The sequence below is a fragment of the Pelophylax lessonae genome (genome assembly GCF_965119305.1).
Source record: "Pelophylax lessonae genome assembly, chromosome: 3".
Lineage (NCBI taxonomy): Eukaryota > Metazoa > Chordata > Amphibia > Anura > Ranidae > Pelophylax > Pelophylax lessonae.
Window position 1 is genome coordinate 70,156,624 of NC_138770.1, and position 20,532 is coordinate 70,177,155.

A 20,532-nucleotide genomic window follows, 5' to 3' on the forward strand; every position below is an offset into this window, starting at 1 on the left:
TACCTATGCTTTACATTAATTGAGTTTTAGTGGTTAAAGCGGAGTTCCGGGCACAAAAACAATATTTTTTTTTTGTGCCCGTCCGCTAGTTCAGCCTAACGTGAAAAGGAATTGGATAGTTAGATTTTTTTTTTTTAAAAACTCACCTTGTAATTGACGATCGTAAATACTCACCTCAGGGTACTTCCTCCCTCGGAGCCGCGGCTCACCCCGTCACTTCCTGCGCTGCAATGATTCCTGGGAGCTGAACGTCATCGCTCCCAGGAATCAATGCGACGGCACCGGCCCCGCTCGTCACTTCCGGGCGATGCCGCATTCCCCTGCTAAACAGCTTCTGGGCATGCCCAGAAGCTGTTTAGGAATGCGGCGTCGCACAGGAAGTGACGAAAGGGGCCGGTGCAGCGCATTCTGGGACAAGAAGACGCGGAAGAAGACGCAGAAGAGGACCGCGCCGGCTTCAGCTGCCCACAAGAGAGATGGAAACGCTGTGGAAGAAATTTTATAAGTAAGTATTTCTTCTAAAAGGTAAGTGCGAACCGGGACAGATCAGAGGCTAGCCATTGTGGAATGTGCTAACCCTGACTGTCCCGGGGGTATGTTCATTAAAAAATGACATCTGTGCCCGGAACTCCGCTTTAAGTCTACACAAACCTGAGAGCTCTAAAATCAAACAACAAAAACATTCAGTTTTATGCTTTACCTAATATTGTATTGTGGCAAGATAACATTTTGTTTATTTTCCCTACATTTTCCTTTAGGTGAATTTCTAAATCATGAGAATGATATTTCTACACACTGCCGCCTTCTTGTGGATCCTCTGTGGGGTTTCTGCTCAGTGTAAGAACTGTTTTCCCTGACTGTTTGTATAGAACGTTATATGTCTTATATTAGGCTGACATTAAATTGTAATATTTTATTTATCCTGTGTAAGCCAAATATAAATGATGGCAGATAGATAGATAGATAGATAGATAGATAGATAGATAGATAGATAGATAGATAGATAGATAGATAGATAGATAGATAGATAGATAGATAGATCTGTATCTACTGAATATATAGATGCCAATAATCATCAATATGAGATAAATTATAGGTAGACAGAAAGAAAGGTAAATGCTTAGATAAATTATTATTAGTATTACTATATAATAGTTATATAGCTCCAACAGTTTGCACAGCGATTTCCAATAAAAGGGAGGCCATACGGCAACAATACATTTCAATACAAGAGGGTTAGGAGGGCCCTGCTCATGGGAGCTTATGAATCTAATAGGAAGGGGCTGGTGGAATAAAAAAGGCAATAACTATGAGTGCAAATAGACTAGTGCGCTCAAATGAAATATGAATCAAAAGACATAATAAATTATGACAATGAAAGTCATTGAAAGATTATAAACGAAAATGATATCAAAAAAATATATTCATTGCAAAAGTAAAACAAGTACTACAAAACTGCATGGACAACCATCATTAGTGCCATAAACCAAAAACGGGCACAAATAGCTCAGGAAATCCCTAATGAGCAATATAATGTACAAAATAAATTTCAAAGTGAAGTCCAACTGGTGATTCTTTAATGAAGAGTGAATAAAGGCAACTTGCAATATCAAGTGCTGCATGCGACCCCACCGTGATAAAAAAAAAAAGAGTGGCTGCTTACCAGAAACAAGTAATCAAAATGCTTGTGGTTATCCTGTACTCTAGGATTAAATTGGCCCCAGCAGATAATGGAATCTCCTTCAGCAGCAGAGATCCATATATGTAGACATTCCACGTGCAAGAACAGGAAAAGAACTATAATCCTGAGTACTCTCTCAATCCAGCGTTGTCCTGTGTGCAGCAGGACACTCTCTTCGGCTCCTGCTGTCATTCAAATCATGTGAAGAGGGAGCAAGGGCGTGGCCAAATTGCGCTGTGTGTGTCTATAGTGGACTTTCCGAGGGGTGCTCAGAGGAGTGAAAGAGTGAAAAACGGCGGTTGGGGGACTCCAGAAGAGGATGTAAGGGCCACTCTTTCGTCAAGTATCCACTCAGGCAGGCCTTCACAGATTTATGAGATCTATGAACTATGAGGGATGAACTGATGGGAGAAATAAAATAATTGGTTATTAGCAGAGGAGGGTTTGCATGATATTTGGAGACAAGGTTGGTGATGTAGCTCGGTGCTCACTCACTCACTGAGATGTAAATGACTTTGTATGCTATTGTTAAAGTTTTGAATATTTTTTCATTGGGCAATGGGAAGCCAGTACACTGAATGGTTGGTAAGGTGGTATAGTCTGGCAGCAGTACTCATGATAGACTGAAGAGGGGATAGCCTTTGAAGAGGTAGGCCTATGAGGAGGCGAGAAATACCAAGGGAGTAAATGGGTTGCTTAGTGGTCCAAAATTACACCCAGCACCCTGGCATGAGGGGAGGGACTGATAGTGGTATTATTGATCTTGATGGAGAAGTCAGGGGAGGGGGCATGAACAGGAGGAAATATTATAAGCTCAGTTTTAGAAAGCTTGAGTTTGAGGAAGTGGTGTGACATCCATGATGATATGTCAGTTAGTAAGTTAGTAATGCGAAAGGAGACTGAAGAAGTGAAGTGAGAAGTAGACAGATAGATTTGGGTGTCATCAGCATAAAAATGATACTGAAAGCCATGGGAGTTCATCAAGAGACCAAAGGAGGAGGTGCAGATGGAGAAGAGGAGGGGTCCAAAGACAAAAACTTGGGGGGACCCCTTCAGAAAGAGGAAGTGGAGAGGAGGAGACAGAGTTATAGGTAACACTGAAGGAGCTTTGTGATAGGTAGGGGGAGAACCAGGAGAGAGCAGAGGCTCAAAAACAAAGAGTGGATTTTTTGAGGAGGAGAGGATAGGAGGATAGTCAACAGTATCAAAGGCCGCAGAGAGGTCTAGTATGAAGTAGTGGCCAAAATGAAAAGTAGTGGTAAAATCAAATTTTTTTAACATTTTTGGCCAATTTGTTTTCTGCTACATATTTTTGGTAAAAAAAAAAAAAAATCGCAATAAGCGTATTTTGATTGGTTTGCGCTATTGCGTCTACTAATTAAGGGAAAGATTTATGTCATTTTTATTGTTTTTTTTTTTTACTAGTAATGGCGGCAATCTGATTTTCTTGCGGGACTGCGACATTGCGGCAGACAGATCGGACCCCTAACTGACATTTTTTACACTTTTGGGGGGACCAGTGACATTACTACAGTAATCAGTGCTAAAAATATGCACTGTTACTGTAATAATGACACTGGCAGGGAAGGGGTTAACAGTACAGGTGATCAAGGGGTTAAATGTGACCCTAGGGAAGTGATTCTAACTGTGGGGGGGTTGGGCTTGTCAGATGATCATAGGGACATGTGATCTTATATAGCAAGATCACATGAGCTCTGTGATCATTGCAGGGAGAAAGACGATCAGCTGTGTTTACATCAGCCAACCGTCCTTCTCTCTCAGCGGGGAACGATTGCGGGTGTCAGGTGGCAATTTGAGCAGCCTGACACATGCACTGGCTTCCCCACTGACGAGCCCCCTAGACTCCCCAGAGCGAGCACCGTACATGTACGTCGATTTGCCTGTAGGAGCCAGCCTGCCGCAGTACATCTGCGGCGGGCGGTCGGGAAGAAGTTAAATTCCAGTAACACCTAAACCTGCTCTGCACATGCTCAGTTACTCTCTATTTGTAGACATTTTTAGGCACTGCAGAGTTTGTAGAGGCTGATCTGCTGACAGCCTTAAAGCGGAATTAAACCCTCCTATCCCTTACAGCCAATGAAGCTGCTTCTGTTTAATCTGCAACTGCCATGGAGCTGCACATGTGATTAGTTATGATACCAGCCATTTGATGGTTTGACAGTTTGGTTGAGGACACAAGCAAATATGACAGTTAGCAATTTCGGCATTCCAAGAATAACTTTTTTTTTAAACCATTAAATCGATAGGTTTAGTTTTGCTTTAAGATTTAATGCTGCTCAGGGGCTCTGGTCTTCAGAAAAATGGCAGCCTCCAGCAAGAAGAAACAGGAGTAATACAGTAGGCAATTTACAGCACACACCAATTTTGGTAGCATAATTATAAATGTGGAATGTATGTTCCTTGCTAAAGAACGTTTTTTTTTTTTTTTTATCAACTTGTAATAAGTAAAGTTCTGCTTTAAGTAATATGTAATTCTACTTTCACATTGACAGATCGGAATGTTGCCCTTCAAGGTCGAGCAACTCAGTCCTCAATTATAAATGATCAAAACTTTGGCTTCCTGTCAGCAGCTATAAATGCAATAGATGGTAACCAGGATCCAGACTTTTACCACGGTTCCTGCTCACATACACACAATGAACTGTCTCCATGGTGGAGGGTGGACCTGCTGAAATCGTACAAAATTGCCTACATCTCCATCACTAACAGAGTTGATTATGGTTATAGAATAAACGGTGCGGAAATTCTCATTGGAAACTCTCTGAGTGACAACGGAAACCATAACCCCAGGTAAGGATGATGTTTGCATATTATTCCCCTTTAACCACTGCAGCTCTTACTTAGGGTTGAGCGAACACGGACTGTATTATTCGTGTTCGTACCGAATAATTGGATTTTTGTTACCCGAACACGGACCCGAAAACTTTACTGTATGTTCGGGTAAAAATCTGTGTTCGGTCATTTTATTTCCGGGTTTTGTATGCATTGGCGCGCTTTTCATGGCAGGCTTTCAACAGCCAATCAACAAGCGTTTAACTGGTGTGCCTTAAGCCATCCCAGCCATGCCTACAAATGTATTAGTAGCTGTGATTGGCCATCTGAAGCATGTGACCAAGTCTTTATAAGTTCGAGACGGAGCGCCACTGCGTCATTATGCTGTAGTTCAGGGACAGAGCACACATCATACGTGCTGGCTGCTGATTAGGGACAGACAGGCAAAAATCATTTGTGTCCGAATAGAATTGAGGGACAGGTCGGAGTGTTTTAGGCAGGGCGAGTTATAGGGCATTTTAGGGCGAGGCTGCTGATTTTTAGGGTCAGTGTTCTACAATCGATTTTGCTGTGTGGGGGGGGTTTGCAGTGACCGATCTTATCAATCCTTTTAGGGAGAGGCTGGAGATAGGCAGGTGTCAGTGGTCCACATCGATTTTGCTGTGTGTGGGGTACAGTGAACACAATCTTTTTGCCCACTAAGGAGGAGGGAGAAAAGTATTTTCTATCAGTCACTGTGTGCAGCGTTTTTCCTTCAGTGCTGCTGTGCTGACTGTGATAATACACTGCTGTGTTCACATGAGCTATTATTGAGTGATTTCAAAGGTTATACACTTTTTTCTATTCCACTATTCAATATACACCCTTGGGTTAAAAAAAAATTAAATTGTGGCATAGTCTGTACTAATCTAGTCAAAAATTACAAACTTAAAAGGGGAATTTCCCCCCCCCCCCATAGCCTGCAGCAGAGCTGAATGATATAAGACACTGCTGTTCACATGTGCTATTGATAAATCACACCAACTTTATATCATATTTTCTATTCCGCTATTCAATAAAAACCTTGGGGTATAAACAATTAAATTGCGGGATAGTCTGTGTTGGTACCTGTGAGATACACCTTTCCAATTTTTGGGGTGCATCTCATACTTCCGAGGATTTGAGGTTGCTGCCTGTTCCGAACTCCTCCTACTCCTCATCCTGCCTTTGGGGGTACAAAAAATAGTAATTGGGGCCTAGTCTGGTTCTGTACGTGTGAGATACATACACCTTTTTTTTTGATAATATTTTCTATTCCGCTATTCGATAAAAACCTTTGGGTATAAACAATTAAATTGTGGGATAGTCTGTGTCGGTACGTGTGAGATACACCTTTCCAATTTTTGGGGTGCATCTCATACTTCCGAGGATTTGAGGGTGCTGCCTGTTCCGAACTCCTCCTACTCCTCATCCTGCCTTTGGGGGTACAAAAAAATAGTAATTGGGGCCTAGTCTGGGTCTGTACGTGTGAGATACATACACATTTTTTTTGATAATATTTTCTATTCCGCTATTCAATAAAAACCTTTGGGTATAAACAATTAAATTGCGGGATAGTCTGTGTCGGTACGTGTGAGATATACCTTTCCAATTTTTTGGGCGCATCTCATACTGCCGAGGATTTGAGGGTGCTTCAGTCTGCCTCCTGCCTGTTCCGAACTCCTCCTACTCCTCATCCTGCCTTTAGGGTACAAAAAAATGTAATCGGGGCCTAGTTTGTGTTTGTACGTGTGAGATACACCGTTTTGTAAAATTTCTCCTATTCCGCTATTCAATATACACCCTGTTTGAGTGTAAAAAATTAAATTGCGGGATAGTCTGTATCGGTACATGTGAGATACACCTTTTTAAATTAGTTTGGCGCATCTCCTTCTACCGCCGAGGATTGCAGGGCGCTTCAGTTTGCCTCCTGTTCCCAACTCCTCCTACTCCTCTTCCTCATCCTGCCTTTAGGGTACAAAAAATTGTAATCGGGGCCTAGTCTGTGTTTGTACGTGTGAGATACACCGTATTATAAAATTTTTCCTATTCCGCTATTCAATATACACCCTTTTGGGGTAAAAAACATTAAATTGCGGCATAGTTTGCATATTTGACTGTGAGACCCACCCGTGCGATACTGTTGTTGTTTTGTTCCGCTATTCAATAAACACCTTTCTAGGGCAAGATCATAAATTACAGAAATATGAAGAGACCGTCAAATAGGGGGCCGTGGCCTGGGTCGTGGTGCTGCTGGTAGAGCTCTTGTTGCAAGGAGAGGACGTGGTCGATCTGTGCCAGCTACACGCACAAGTGAAACACCTTCCTCAAGTGTGAGTAGGCGACAGAACCTGCATCAGTATTTGGTAGGGCATCATACGCCTCTAGAAGTGATGAGGCCAGAAGAAGTAGAGGCGATAGTAGATTGGTTTGCTGCTGACAGTGCCTCCAGTTCCTTCACATTGTCTCCCACCCAGTCTACTGCAGAAAGGTCAGACTTGGCACCTGCAGCCGATGTCCAACCGTCTTTCACCTCACCCCCTTGCAAATCAGGCAAGCAGTCTGAGCCCCAAGCCATACAGCAGTCTCTTCTTCTTTTTGAGGACTCTGTCAGCAGGGTTTCCCAGGGCCATCCACCTAGCCCTGCCCCAGAAGTGGAAGAGATTGAGTGCAGCGATGCCCAACCACTTATTTCTCAAGATGAGTACATGCAAGGACCATCGCAGCACGTCTCCGATGATGACGAAACGCAGGTGCCAACTGCTGCGGCGTTCAGAATTGTGGAGACCGACAAGGAGGGCAGGGGTGAAGACTGGGTGGAAGATGATGTGGAGGATGATGAGGTCCTTGACCCCACATGGAATGAAGGTCATGCAGGTGACCTGAGTAGTTTGGAGGAAGAGGCGATGGTCGCACAGAGCCACCAGCACAGCAGAAGAGGGAGCAGGGTGCAGAAGCGGAGCGGCCGTGCCCTAGACACTACGCCTGCTACTGCCCAACGCAGCATGGGAACGAGCGCAGCAAAGCCAGCTCAAAGGAGTTCTCTAGCGTGGAAGTTCTTTAGAAAATGTGCTGATGACAGGACACGAGTGGTTTGCACCCTGTGCAATCAGAGCCTGAAGCGAGGCATAAACCTTCTCAACCTGAGCACAACCTGCATGATCAGGCATCTAAGTGCAAAGCACGAGCTGCAGTGGAGTAGACACCTTCAAAACCAAGAAACGTCTCTGGCTCATCCTGCTTCCTCTTCTGCTGCAGTCTTGGCCGCTCCATTCACATCTGTAGTGATACCGGCACCTGCCACCCCGCAAACAGACGATCTGTCAGCAACCATCTCCACAATGTCCCGTGGAAGCGTTCAGCTTTCCATCTCCCAAACACTTGAGAGGAAGAGGAAGTACCCCCCTAGCCACCCGCGATCCCTGGCCCTGAATGCCAGCATTTAAAAATTCTTGGCCTTTGAAATGCTATCATTCTGTCTGGTGGAGACGCACAGTTTTAAAAACCTTATGTCGGTGGCTGTCCCACAATACGTTGTGCCCAGCCGCCACTACTTTTCCAGGCAAGCCAACCCTTCCCTGCACAACCAAGTGGGGGAAAAAATCAGGTGTGCACTGCAATGCCATCTGTGCCAAGGTCCACCTAACTACCGATACGTGGACCAGTAAGCACGGTCAGGGGCGTTATATCTCCCTAACGGCACACTGGGTAAATGCAGAGGCGGATAGCAATTTGGCACATGTCCTTCCACCACCGAGGATTGCAGGGCGCTTCAGTTTGCCTCCTGTTCCTAACTCCTCCTACTCCGCTTCCTCATCCTCTACCGCCTCCTCATCCGGTCAGCATAACACCTTCACCACCAACTTCAGCACGGCCAGGGGTAAACGACAGCAGGCAGTTTTAAAACTTGCCTGTTTGGGGGAAAAAACCACACACCGTGCAGGAGTTGTGGAGGATCATGGAACAGCAGACAAATGAGTGGTTGCTGCCAGCGAGCCTCAAGCCCGGCCTGGTGGTGTGCGATAACGGGCAAAATCTCATAGCAGCTCTGGGCCTAGCCGGTTTGACGCACATCCCTTGCCTGGCGCATGTGCTGAATTTGGTGGTGCAGAGGTTCCTTAAAATCTACCTCGATATGTCAGAGCTGCTGCAGAAAGTGCGGGCCGTCTGTGCGCACTTTCGGCGTTCTCACCCTGCTGCTGCTCGCCTGTCAGCGCTGCAGCGTAACTTCGGCCTTCCTGCTCACCGCCTCATATGTGACGTGCCCACAAGGTGGAACTCCACCTTGCACATGCTGGAAAGACTGTGCGAGCAGCAGCAGGCCATAGTGGAGTTTCAGCTGTGAGTCGCTCTGCGGAACAGCACCACTTCACCACCAATAACTGGGCCTCCATGCGAGACGCCGTTGTCAGCTTAACTATCCCACTTCTATGCCTCCTTGAAAAAACAATTCGGGCAATGATGGAAGAGGATGTGGCACAGGATGAGGAGGAGGAGGAGGATGAAGAGGTAACATTTCCCAGGCTTTCAGGGCAGTCATTCGCAAGGGGTTCCGAGGGTGGTTTCCTGTACACACAAACGCCAGGGACACAATTGTCCAGCAGGGGCACAGTTCTGGAGGATGAGGAGGATGAGGAGGAGGAGATGGAGGAGGAGATGGAACCATGTTCACAGCAGGGTGGCACCCAGGCCAGCTCATGGCCATCACTGGTGCATGGCTGGGGGGATACAGAGGACACAGACGATACACCTCCCAGAGAGGACAGCCTTTCGTTGCCTCTGGGCAGCCTGGCACACATGAGCGATTACATGCTGCAGTGTCTCCACAACGACCGCCGAGTTGCCCACATTCTAACTTGTGCTGATTACTGGGTGGCCACGCTGCTGGATCCCCGTTACAAGGACAGCGTACCGTCCTTAATTCACTCACTGGAGCGTGATCGCAAGATGCGCGAGTACAAGCGCACGCTGGTAGACGCGATGCTGCTGGCATGCCCACCTGACAGCGGGGCCACAGTGGAAGCACAAGGCAGAGGAGGAGGAAGAGGTCGCCAACGCATCCAGGGCACCGCCAGCACCTCAGAAGGCAGGGTTAGCATGGCCGAAATGTGGAAAAGCTTTGTCAGCACGCCACAACAAACAGCAGCACCAGCAGCTCATATGGAACGTCTTAGCAGGAGGCAGCATTTCACCAACATGGTGGAGCAGTATGTGTGCACACGCCTACATGTAGTGAATGACGGGTCTACCCCCTTAAACTTCTGGGTCTCCAAATTGGGCACATGGCCTGAGCTTGCCCTTTACGCCTTGGAGGTGCTGGCGTGCCCTGCAGCCAGTGTATTATCTGAACGGGTATTTAGCACGGCTGGGGGCGTTATCACAGACAAGCGCAGCCGCCTGTCCAGAGACAATGTGGACAAGCTCACGTTCATTAAAATGAACCAGGCATGGATCCCGCGGGACTTTTCTGTACCTTGTGCAGAATAGCGATGGATACCGACCTTACCCAGCCATTGTTCTATTTTTGCTCTTTCTCACTCTTTTGGGGTGTACCCTCATTTAAAATTTCTGAAAAAAAGCAGTGTTGGCTACCTCGTCCTCCTCAGGGCCAGATTAACATAGGGGCTATTGGAGCTGCAGCTCCAGGCCCCTACCTTAATATAGGCCCCGGGTTGGCCATATTCACTGTTACCGCTCTTCTGTCACTTGTAAACACAGAAGTCTGGCTTCTATGCTCGCTTCCCCAGGCAGCTCCCTCAGAACCTCCCCACACAGCACGAAGGCCAGACAAGGAGGGACAGTTGCCGATGCAATGATGTGTTTATGGGCTTCAGAGACAACATCCCATGTTGAATTAGGCATGCATGGCTGCACCCTTCCTCCTCTGGGTGCATACCAAGGCACGGCCCTTAAGGCCCTTCAAAATCCTCAGCACCAAGCCCATGATGCTCTTAATCCGGCCCTGGTCCTCCTCCACCGCCGCTTCCACCTACACCGCCCATAGGTGTGTGCAGCCTATTGCATTAGGGTGTGCACCCCAAAGTTTAAATACACATGCATGTGTTTGCCTACATGTACATGGCCCCGATATATTACTCTCCCTGCTGGCAAAGTGAAATAGAGCAGAGCAGGTCCGAGGGAGATCTTTCCCATCTCCTCACTGGCAAACAGAGCGATAATGCTAATGTGCCCTAGGTGATTAGTGTGTGCCCAGGTACACCCGGCACACCCTGTGCGCACGCCTATGACACCGCCACATCCACCACTACCTCAACCTCCCTCCTACTCCATATGGGCCTCGTCCTTCAGAGATGAAGAACATTGTTTTATTTTTCTTTTTTTTTTGTTGTTGTTTTAAGTTATTTCCCTATCCACATTTGTTTGCAGAGCACTTGCCATGCTCTTAACTACGTTTTGCTGCCATTTGCAGCACTCTAGCCCTTTCCATTGGTGTTTTAGAGCCATTTTAGTGCCTGAAAGTTCGGGTCCCCATTGACTTCAATGGGGTTCGGTGTCCGGGAAAAGTTCGGCAAAAGTCCGGGACACGAACCCAGACTTTTTTTTCAGGTTCAGCCGAACCCGCCGAACACGGACATCCAGGTGTCTGCTCAACTCTACTCTTACTCCAATATACTGTACACCTTATGGACCAGAGCAGTTTTTGCATTTCTGTTATGGGGCTTTGATAACTTTCTCATTACTTAAAGTTGAATTTTACCTATAACAACTTGATAAAAATAAATGTTCTTCAGCAAGGAACATACATTCTACATTAATGATTATTCTACCAAAATTAATGTATGCTTCCAGCATTGTTACAGTCTCTTCTTGTTGGAGGCTGCCATTTTGCTGAAGCTAAACAGCAGTAAATCTTTAGGTTGTCAGCAGATAGATCTCTATAAATTCAGCACAGTGCCTAAAAATAGAGAGCAACTGAAGAAGCGTAGAGCAGGGTGAGATTGTGTATTACTGGATTTTAAACACTATAGACACGTATTGTTTATGTTTTACATAGCTATACATGAAAAAGCACCCAGCCTGAAGTGATCTAGCAGGAGTTTAGTTATGACTAAAGTTCCACTTAAATGCTGAAGTCCACAAATTCAGCAACTTTGTAAAAAGTAGTGCAGGCACACCATGAGTTAAAGTGTTACTAAACCCAGGCCCCTGCAGTCACTGTATCCGGTCTCCCACAGTACACAGAACATGGAAATGCAATTATTGTAGTAAATATAAACTACTAAATACCTTATCTCATCAGCAGTATATAGCAATCGTATGACTTCTATCAGTGTCTGGGTAAAGCTTGCAGGATGAGTTTTTATATTGCACTGACTTTCCTATCAGGATGCAGGACCCCTGGCCCTCTGTCTGGACAGTAATGATTGGCCCTGTGCTGATCACATGCACTCTCCCAACAAAAGAAAAACTCTCTAGCATTACACACCAAACTGAGCATGTGCAGACTGACTCTAGTAACTATTTCTTATCCGGACATGTTATGGAAACAATGCAAGAAGGGGAGGATTTGTGCATACAGGATCAAACAGCTTTTTTACACAATGCAGAGGATTAACTCCTTAGGTTCCACACTGAGTAAAACAAACATGCTTTCCTGCATAAATAGACTGATTTTACAGTTGTGGGTTTAGTAACACTGCGTGATACTATAGTCTTGTTTTTTTTTTTTTTTTTTTTTTTAATAATAAACATGTTATACTTACCTCCTCTTTGCAGTTGGTTTTGCACAGAACAGGCAAAATCTTACTCTTTTCTGGTCCCTCTTTGGCGCTCCTGGCCCCTCCCTCCTGTTGAGTGCCCCCACAGGAAACAGATTGCTAAGGGGGCTCCCAAGTCGCAGCTCCCTGTGTCCATATAGACATGGAGCCGCGGTCCGGACCCAGCCCCCTGTCTCTCCTCATTGGCTCACTGACTTTGACAGCATCGGGAGCCAATGGTGCTTTATTGCCATCTAGGCCAATGAGGAGGGAGGGTCCAGGAAAGCTGAGTCTCTCATACAACACTGCTGAATCGAGTTGGGCTCAGGTAAGTATTAGGGGGTGCTGGGGGGGCTTTTGCACACAGAAGGAATTTTTTATCCTAAAGCATTGAATGCATTAAGATAAAAAACCTTCTGCCTTTACAACCACTTTAAGTCCTAATAGCTGACTGCCACATCATGGGCTTATCGCTATAATTATATCCAACTGGTTCATAGCCGGTGTTGTGGGGGAACAGCTCAAGTGGGGATCACCTTCCTTGGGAAAAAGGCAGTACAAAGACAACTTTTTTTAAAAGCTGACTTTGTAGCCAGTTTTATTAATAAGGTTGCATGAAAATAAAACAAAACAGAAAATAAACCCTTGCCAACCAGGCACTAACTAAACAATTTAGGTTTCTCACAGGTGAAGGGCTTCTCTCAGTCACCAACAGAATAGACAAAATGCAAACCTTTTCTTTCTCTCATACAGCAAACTTAAGATCAGTAGCTCTCTCAGGTTTTGGCTTCCTGAGTCCAAGGCCAAGAGCAACATTATGCTCCAGCCTTCCTTTTTATCTCATCTGGACCATCAATTAAGAAATTAAAGTGGAGTTCCACCCTATTTTTATACTTACCTCCATCTTCTCGCTCCGGGTCACCTGAAAAAGAAATGGATAATCGCATATTTTTTTTTTTTTTACTTACCTCGTAGCGAAGAAAATATACTTACCTTACTTCCTTCTTCCTCCTTCCTCGGCCGCGGCCCGTCGTCACTTCCTGGCTCTGCAATGATTCCTGGGAGCTGGACGTCATAGCTCCCAGGAATCATTGCGCCTGCACCGGCCCCGACGTCAGTTCCGGGTCGCGCGCGTCATCCCCTTCTAAACAGCTTCTGGGCATGCCCAGAAGCTGTGGAGGGGTGACGCGCGCGACCCGGAAGTGACGTCGGGGCCGGCGCAGAGCATCGTGGGACCACAGAAGGCGGAAGAAGACGCCGAAGAGGACGCGCTGGCTTCAAGCTGCCCACATCTGAGATGGCAGCGCTGGACAAGACGTTTGCAAGGTAAGTATTTCGTCTTGCAGGTAAGTGCAACCCGGGACAGATCAGAGGCTAGCCATTGTGGAATGCACTAGCCCTGACTGTCCCGGGGGTATTAAAAAAAAAAAAAAAAAATCCAGGGTGGAACTCCGCTTTAACAATCCAGGTGAGAGACACAAAATCTGAACTGGACTACTAAGACCCAAAGTTACCTCGAAAACCTGGTCTGGATTCCACTAATCCCATACATAGGACAGAAAGTGAGGAGAAATATATTGCCCCTCGACGACTTCCCCTTTCCTTATGTCACAGTGTGCACAGCCTATTGCATTAGGGTGTGCTCCCCAAATCTTAAAACAAACGAACACACGCAAAAACAAAGGAACGATAATGCTAATGTGTATGAGTTGTTTAGGGCGTGGTCAGGCACACTCAGCACACCTATGGGCAGATTTATGGCTCTTCCGGAGGATACACTCCATAATCGAGTCTGTGAGAGAGGAGAGAAGCACAGAGAGCAACTATGCCCACTCCTCCCCTCTGCTTCCCAATGGAAATGATTTCACACAATACAAAGGCTTCTGTGGTTGGGCAGGAGGAGGGGAGGGGTGGGCGGTGGCGTTACCAGAGTTGGTGTCACCCCCCCCCCCAATAATGTTTTTCTCATATAACACTGCATTTAATGGCAATAGTAGTGCCATTAAGAACTATCAAGTAGGGATGGGCCGAACATCTGAACAGAACATCCAGAACATCTCGAACAGAGAAAAAGTTCTAGTGAACATGTGAACTCTAATAAAGTCTATGGGACAGGAACATGAAAAATCAAAAGTCCTAATTTTAAAGGTTTATATGCAAGTTATTGCCATAAAAAGTGTATGGGGACCTGGGTACTGCCCTGAGGGACATGTATCAATGCAAAAAACTAATTGAAAACAATTGTTTTTCAAGGAGCAGTGATTTTAATGATGCTTAAAGTGAAACAATAACAATGAAAAATTCCATTAAATATCATGCCTGGGGGGGTCTCCTTAATGTGCCTGTAAAGTGGCGCATCTGTACGATGTATGGAGCCTGCTGCAGCAATACTGACATTTCTAAAGGAACAAATGTAATTTAAACTTGCTCAGGGCTGTAATGTATTGTCGGCTCCCGGCAAAACAGCTAAAAAAAAAAGAAAAAAAGGAAAAACTGCATAGTGCCTGGTATGGATTTTAAGGGGAACCCCATGCCAAAAAAAAACGCGTGGGGTCCCCCCGAAATTCCATATCAGACTCTTATCCGAGCATGTAACCTGGCAGGTCAGGAAAGGGGGGGTCGAACGAGCGCCCCTCTCCTGAATCATGCCAGGCCACATGCCCTCATGATGGGGGGGTGGGTGCTTTTGAGTGGGGGGGGGTGGGGTCCCCGTGTTGATGGGGACAAGGGCCTCTTCCCAACAACCCTGGACTGTGGTTGTCGGGGTCTAAAGATGGGGGGCTTATCAGAATCTGGAAGCCCCCTTTAACAAGTGGGCCCCCAGGTCCCACCCCCTACCCATTCCCCAAAAAACTGTAAAAAATTAAGAAACACAGGAAACAGTTTTTCACAAGTATTTTGTTAAAAAATAAAAAATAGTATCCCTAGATTAAAAATTCATTGTCAATCACAAAAAAATAGAAAAATTAAAAAAACGCTTCTGCCTATTGGGAGGCGTCCCGCCACCTGCCCGATTTGAGCTTTTAAAGTTCTTATATAGGCAAGGGGTGGGGCCATCTGGCTACATCACTCGGTTATACCGCCCTCTTCTGACGTCACGTGAAGTCACCAGGTGACCAGGTGACGTAGCCAGGCCCCACCCCTTGCCTATATAAGAACTGTCAAAGCGCAGATGGGGCAGACGGCGGGATGCCTCCCAAGAGGCGAAGCATCTTTTATTTTTTCTATTTTTCGGGTCCGGCGGGCATCGTGATTGGCAATGGATTTACATTGAGGGACTTTATTTTTTTATTATTTTTTTTAACAAAAGAACTTGTCAAAACTGTTTCCTGTGGTTCTTACTTTTTGACACTTTTTTGGGTGAATTGGTAGGGGTACTATGTACCTGATACCCATTTATATAGGAGTGCCAGGATCTGGGGGTCCCCTTGTTAAAGGGGGCTTCCAGATTCTGATAAGCCCCTACCCACAGGCCCCAACAATCACAGCCCAGGGTTGTCGGGAAGAGGCCCTTGTCCCTATCAACATGGGACTAGGGATGATCGAACGGTTCAGGTCGACCATTGGTTCGACCCGAACATTGACTGTTCGAGGTTCGGCCGAATTCCAAACTTTTTGCTGAAAAAGTTCGGAATTCGGCAACCAGAACCGACCAAAATGCAATGGGACAGGAACTGGGCTTTAAAAGCTCGTGATTGGACCAGAACCATCAGTAAAAGCCAATTGAGGGGGCAGGAGGTTGCTAGGAATGTGATTGGAGTGACTAGGGGGTCCAGAGGCCAATCATTAGTGTATACGCCCCCCCAGTATATAAGATAGCCCCACCAAATCTCTACCATTTTAATACAGGGCGGTGGAAGAGAGTGGAAGCAGTTCTGTTACTTCTGCTTCAAAGTGTCATTTAGCAATTATTAGTGTGAGGAAAGGGATATCTAGTGTAGTTAGGGTACTATTTTCCACTATAGTTAGATTTAATAATCTAGTTTCTGTAGGGAAAGTGTTAAGTGTAAGGGGACCGTAGTGTAGTGTAGGGTTAACTGACTCTGACTGCTATGGCAGGGTGACAAAACCCTTCCATGTCAGGGTGACCGCTATAGAGAAAAGATTGTTTCTTTTAGAACACTTATAGAACCGGATAGTGGCTTCTCCCCTGTCACCCGGCTTTTTGTTGCAGGCGTTTACAGGGCTTTTTTGAGGACATGTTTGGAGTCAGGCATGACATCTGAACTTCTGTGTAGGGGTATATATACACACACACACACACACACACATGTATGTATATATACACATACACCCAAAAAATGCCCAAAAAAACCCAGCTACAAAAACGCCCAGGTGTGTTTTTGCAGCAGGCGTTTTTTTGGGGCATTTTTGGGGGGTCTTTGGAGGCAGGCAAAACATCTGAAATTCTGTATAGGGGTATATATACACACACACACTTATATGTATTTATACACATACATATATATAGGTGTGATAGGAGCAGAGACATATGCCTGTTAATTATTTCATTAGCGCAAGCATAGATTTCTGCTACTTTCACACCTATACATACATACATGTGTGTGTGTATATATACCCCTACACAGAAGTACAGATGTTATGCCTGCCTCCAAAGACGCCCAAAAAATGCCCAAAAAAACACCAATAATTTTTACAATAATTGGCTCTCTATCAAAAATGACAATTTTTAAGAACTTTTTTTTGTGTGATTAATAGTCCCTGGGGCATGACCCAGAACCCTAGGCACTTTTTAGGGGCATTTATTGGGTTTTAGGGCTTCAAAATGGTGTTTTTTGATTACCGATGTTCGGGTCTCATTGATTTCGATGGGGTTCTGAAATCCGGGCCAAACTTTCGGGAAGTTCGGGTGTTCTGGTCGAACCGAACTTTTGAAAAGTTCGATCATCCCTAATGGGGACATGGTACTTTGCGGGGCATCCCAAAGCACCCTTCTCATGTTGAGGGCAAGCGGCCTGGTATGGTTCAGGAGGGGGGCTACTCACTCATCCCTCGCTTTCCTGGCCTGCCAGGCTGCATGTTCGGATGGGGATCTGATATGGATTTTGAGGACCCCATGCCATTTTGTTTTATTTTTGCGTGGAGTTCCCCTTAAAATCTATACCAGACCCAAAGGTCTGGTAGAGATTTTTTTTTTTGGGGGGGGGATGCTGTTTTTTTCCTAATCATGTTATGGGGTTCCCCTTAAAAGCCATACCAGACCCAAAGGGTCCCCCCGAGCAGTTTTTACTCTTTTTTTTAATTTACACTTTTTTTTGCAATTATTTTTTTAAATTCAGCTCTCATCAGGGAAGCCTTAACAACCTATTGACTGTGTGCTCGGCGGGCGAACATCCCGCTAAGAGCCGTGAAAGTTCAGGTGTTAGGTGAGTACATGAATGGGCGATGTTCAGGCCAAACTTATGCTCGGCCCAAACTGTATGCCTAGCATTAGTGGTGTCTGAACACTGTAACCCCTCACAGTTACTCTTGCTGGGTGCAGGAACGGGCCCTGCTGTTAAAAATTAGAAAAACAAAAATTTAAAAAAACACTTTAACCTGTTTTATTATTGTTTTTTTTTTTTTGGGGGGGGGGGGGGGTTATAACTTTATTATACAGTGTGGGATGGAAATTGGGGGCAATGCTTTTGTGCTTGGTGCACTATAAACCATTTTATTGTTTTTTTTTTTAATAAGAAAAAATTAAGAAAGGCAACAACAAAAAAAAAGGGAACCACTGCTAACACAGAGGAGGAATTCCTACAGTGCAGAATGGAGGAAGAGCAATTATGCCCTTAATATTTTTAGTGCTGCTGTGGAAAAAAAAGGAAAGCACAGCTGACCCAGAAAGAGGAACATCTGCGATGCAGAAGAGGGGACAGTAATTGCCCTAAATAATAAAAGGAAACCACTGCCGATGCAGAAAGAGGAACAGCTGCGATGCAGAAGGGGGGACAGCAATGCCCTAAATATTTTTAGTGCTGCTGCACCACAAACAAATAGAAACAAAAAAAACACTGCTGACGCAAAAGGAATAGCACCGGCGACACAGAGTGGGGAGTACTAATAATGCAGTGACAGGACCCGATGCTGCTGCTGCTGCAAAAAAAAATAATAATATATATATATATATATATATATATATATATATATATATATATATATATATATATGTATATATATATATATATATATATATATATATATATATATATATATATATCAATGAAAAAATGGGATCAGTGGGGTGACACAGACGTGTTGTACACACCAACATTTCAGTGTCACCACTACACTGTGTTATTCACCATACTACACTACACTGACTGCACTAAACTCACTGAACACACAATCCATTTACTACCCTGCCTTATCTTCACTAACACACTACACACGGCTGCCGTGCAAGCAGCCTCATTTAGTTTGGGGTGTGGACGTAGCACAAAGAGTAGATAGAGGTAGGGGTAGTCCCTTGATTCAAACAGAAATCTGCGAGAGACATAACAATCTAAAGAACAATTTGAGACGTAGGCGGTACAAGAATAGTATATAACATAGGTAGTAAGATTTGGATCCAGTATCTAGCGTTCCCAAGTTATTTATGACTGAACTTGTATCTGACTGTAAGTAATCCTCTTCTTCTCCTCTGTGCCACCCGACTTCAACCCTGGAATTGGTAATGAAGGGTGGGGGGGGGGGGGGGTAGAGGGGAGTAGTCACAAATACTGACATAGGCAACATTAATGAGTAGAGTTGAGCGGACACCTGGATGTTCGGGTTCGACGGGTTCGGCCGAACTTCACAAAACAGTTTGAGTTCGTGACCCGAACTTGACCCTAAACCCGAACCCCATTGAAGTCAATGGGGACCCAAACTTTTGAGCACTAAAATGGCTCTAAAAAAGTAATGGAAAGGGCTAGAGGGCTGCAAATGGCAGCAAAATGTTGTTAAGAGCATGGTAAGTGTTCTGCAAACAAATGTGGATAGGGAAATAACTTACAATAACATAAAATACATAAAAAAAATAATAATAATCTTGATGTAGGAGGACGAGGTCCATACGGAGTAGGAGGTTGAGGTGGCGGTTGATGTGGCAGTGTAGGTGAAAGCAGCGGCGGTGGAGGAGGACGAGGCAGCCAACACTGGTTTTGATTTAATTTCATTTTTTTTTTAAATTAGGGTACACCCCAAAAGAGTGAGAAAGATCAAAAATACAACAATGGCTGGGTAGGGCCGGTATACATATCTATTCTGCACAAGGTATGGACAAGTCCTGTGGGATCCATGCCTGGTTCATTTTAATGAAACGTGAGCTTGTCCACATTTGCTCTGGACAGGCAGCTGCGCTTGTCTGTGATAACGTGCTAAATACACGTTCAGATAATACACTGACTGCAGGGCAGGCCAGCACCTCCAAGGCATAAAGGGCAAGCTCAGCCCATATGCCCAATTTGGAGACCCAGAAGTTGAAGGGGGCAGACCCATCATTCAGTACTTCTAGGCATGTGCACACATACTGCTCCACCATGTTGGTGAAATGCTGCCTCCTGCTAAGACGATCCATATCAGCTGGTGGTGCTGGTTGTTGCGGCGTGCTGACAAAGCTTTTCCACATTTTGGCCATGCTAACCCTGCCTTCTGAGGTGCTGGCGGTGCCCCGGCTGCGTTGGCTACCTCTTCCTCCTCCTCTGCCTTCGCCTTGTGCTACCACTGTGCCCCCGCTGTCAGGTGGTAATGCCACCTTGTACTCACGCATCTTCCGATCACGCTCCAGTGAGGGAATTAAGGACGGTATGTTGTCCTTGTAATGGGGATCCAGCAGCATGGCCACCCAGTAATCAGCACAATTTATAATGTTGGAAAATCGGCGGTCGTTGCATAGACAGTGCAGCATGTAATCGCTCATGTGTGCCAGGCTGCCCAGAGGCAACAAAAAGTTGTCCTCTGTGGGAGGTGTATCGTCTGTGTCCTCTGTATCCCCCCAGCCACGCACCAGTGATGGCCATGAGCTGCTCTGGGTGCCACTCTGCTGTGAACATGGTTTCTCCTCCTCCTCATCCTCCACCTCGGCATCCTCCAGAACAGTGCCCTTGCTGGACAATTGTGTACCTGGTGTTTGTGGGTGCAGGAACCCACCCTCGGAGCCAGTTGTGAATGACTGCCCTGAAAGCCTTGGAAATTATCCCTCTTCCTCCTCCTCCTCCTGTGCCACATCCTCTTCCATCATCTCCTGAATAGTTTTTTCAAGGAGGCATAGAAGTGGGATAGTAACGCTGAGAACGGCGTCATCGGCACTGGCCATGTTGGTGGAGTACTCGAAAC

The 20,532-nt window shown here is 45.6% G+C and overlaps 1 protein-coding gene across 2 annotated transcripts in view; it reads left to right on the forward strand.

Annotated features, from left to right (window-relative positions):
* Positions 1-752: 752 nt before the first annotated feature.
* Positions 753-20,532, forward strand: part of LOC309549331 (fucolectin-like) — a 90,750-nt gene continuing 70,970 nt past the window's right edge. The window contains exons 1-2 of one of the 2 annotated variants that reach the window (XM_082249529.1): positions 753-837; positions 4,195-4,492. In XM_082249529.1, the coding sequence (XP_082105655.1) occupies positions 774-837; positions 4,195-4,492 (362 nt within the window). In that variant the 5' untranslated portion in view covers positions 753-773. Of the gene's footprint in view, positions 847-4,194; positions 4,493-20,532 lie in introns of both variants that reach the window. The other variant, XM_082249528.1, reaches the window with a different exon arrangement.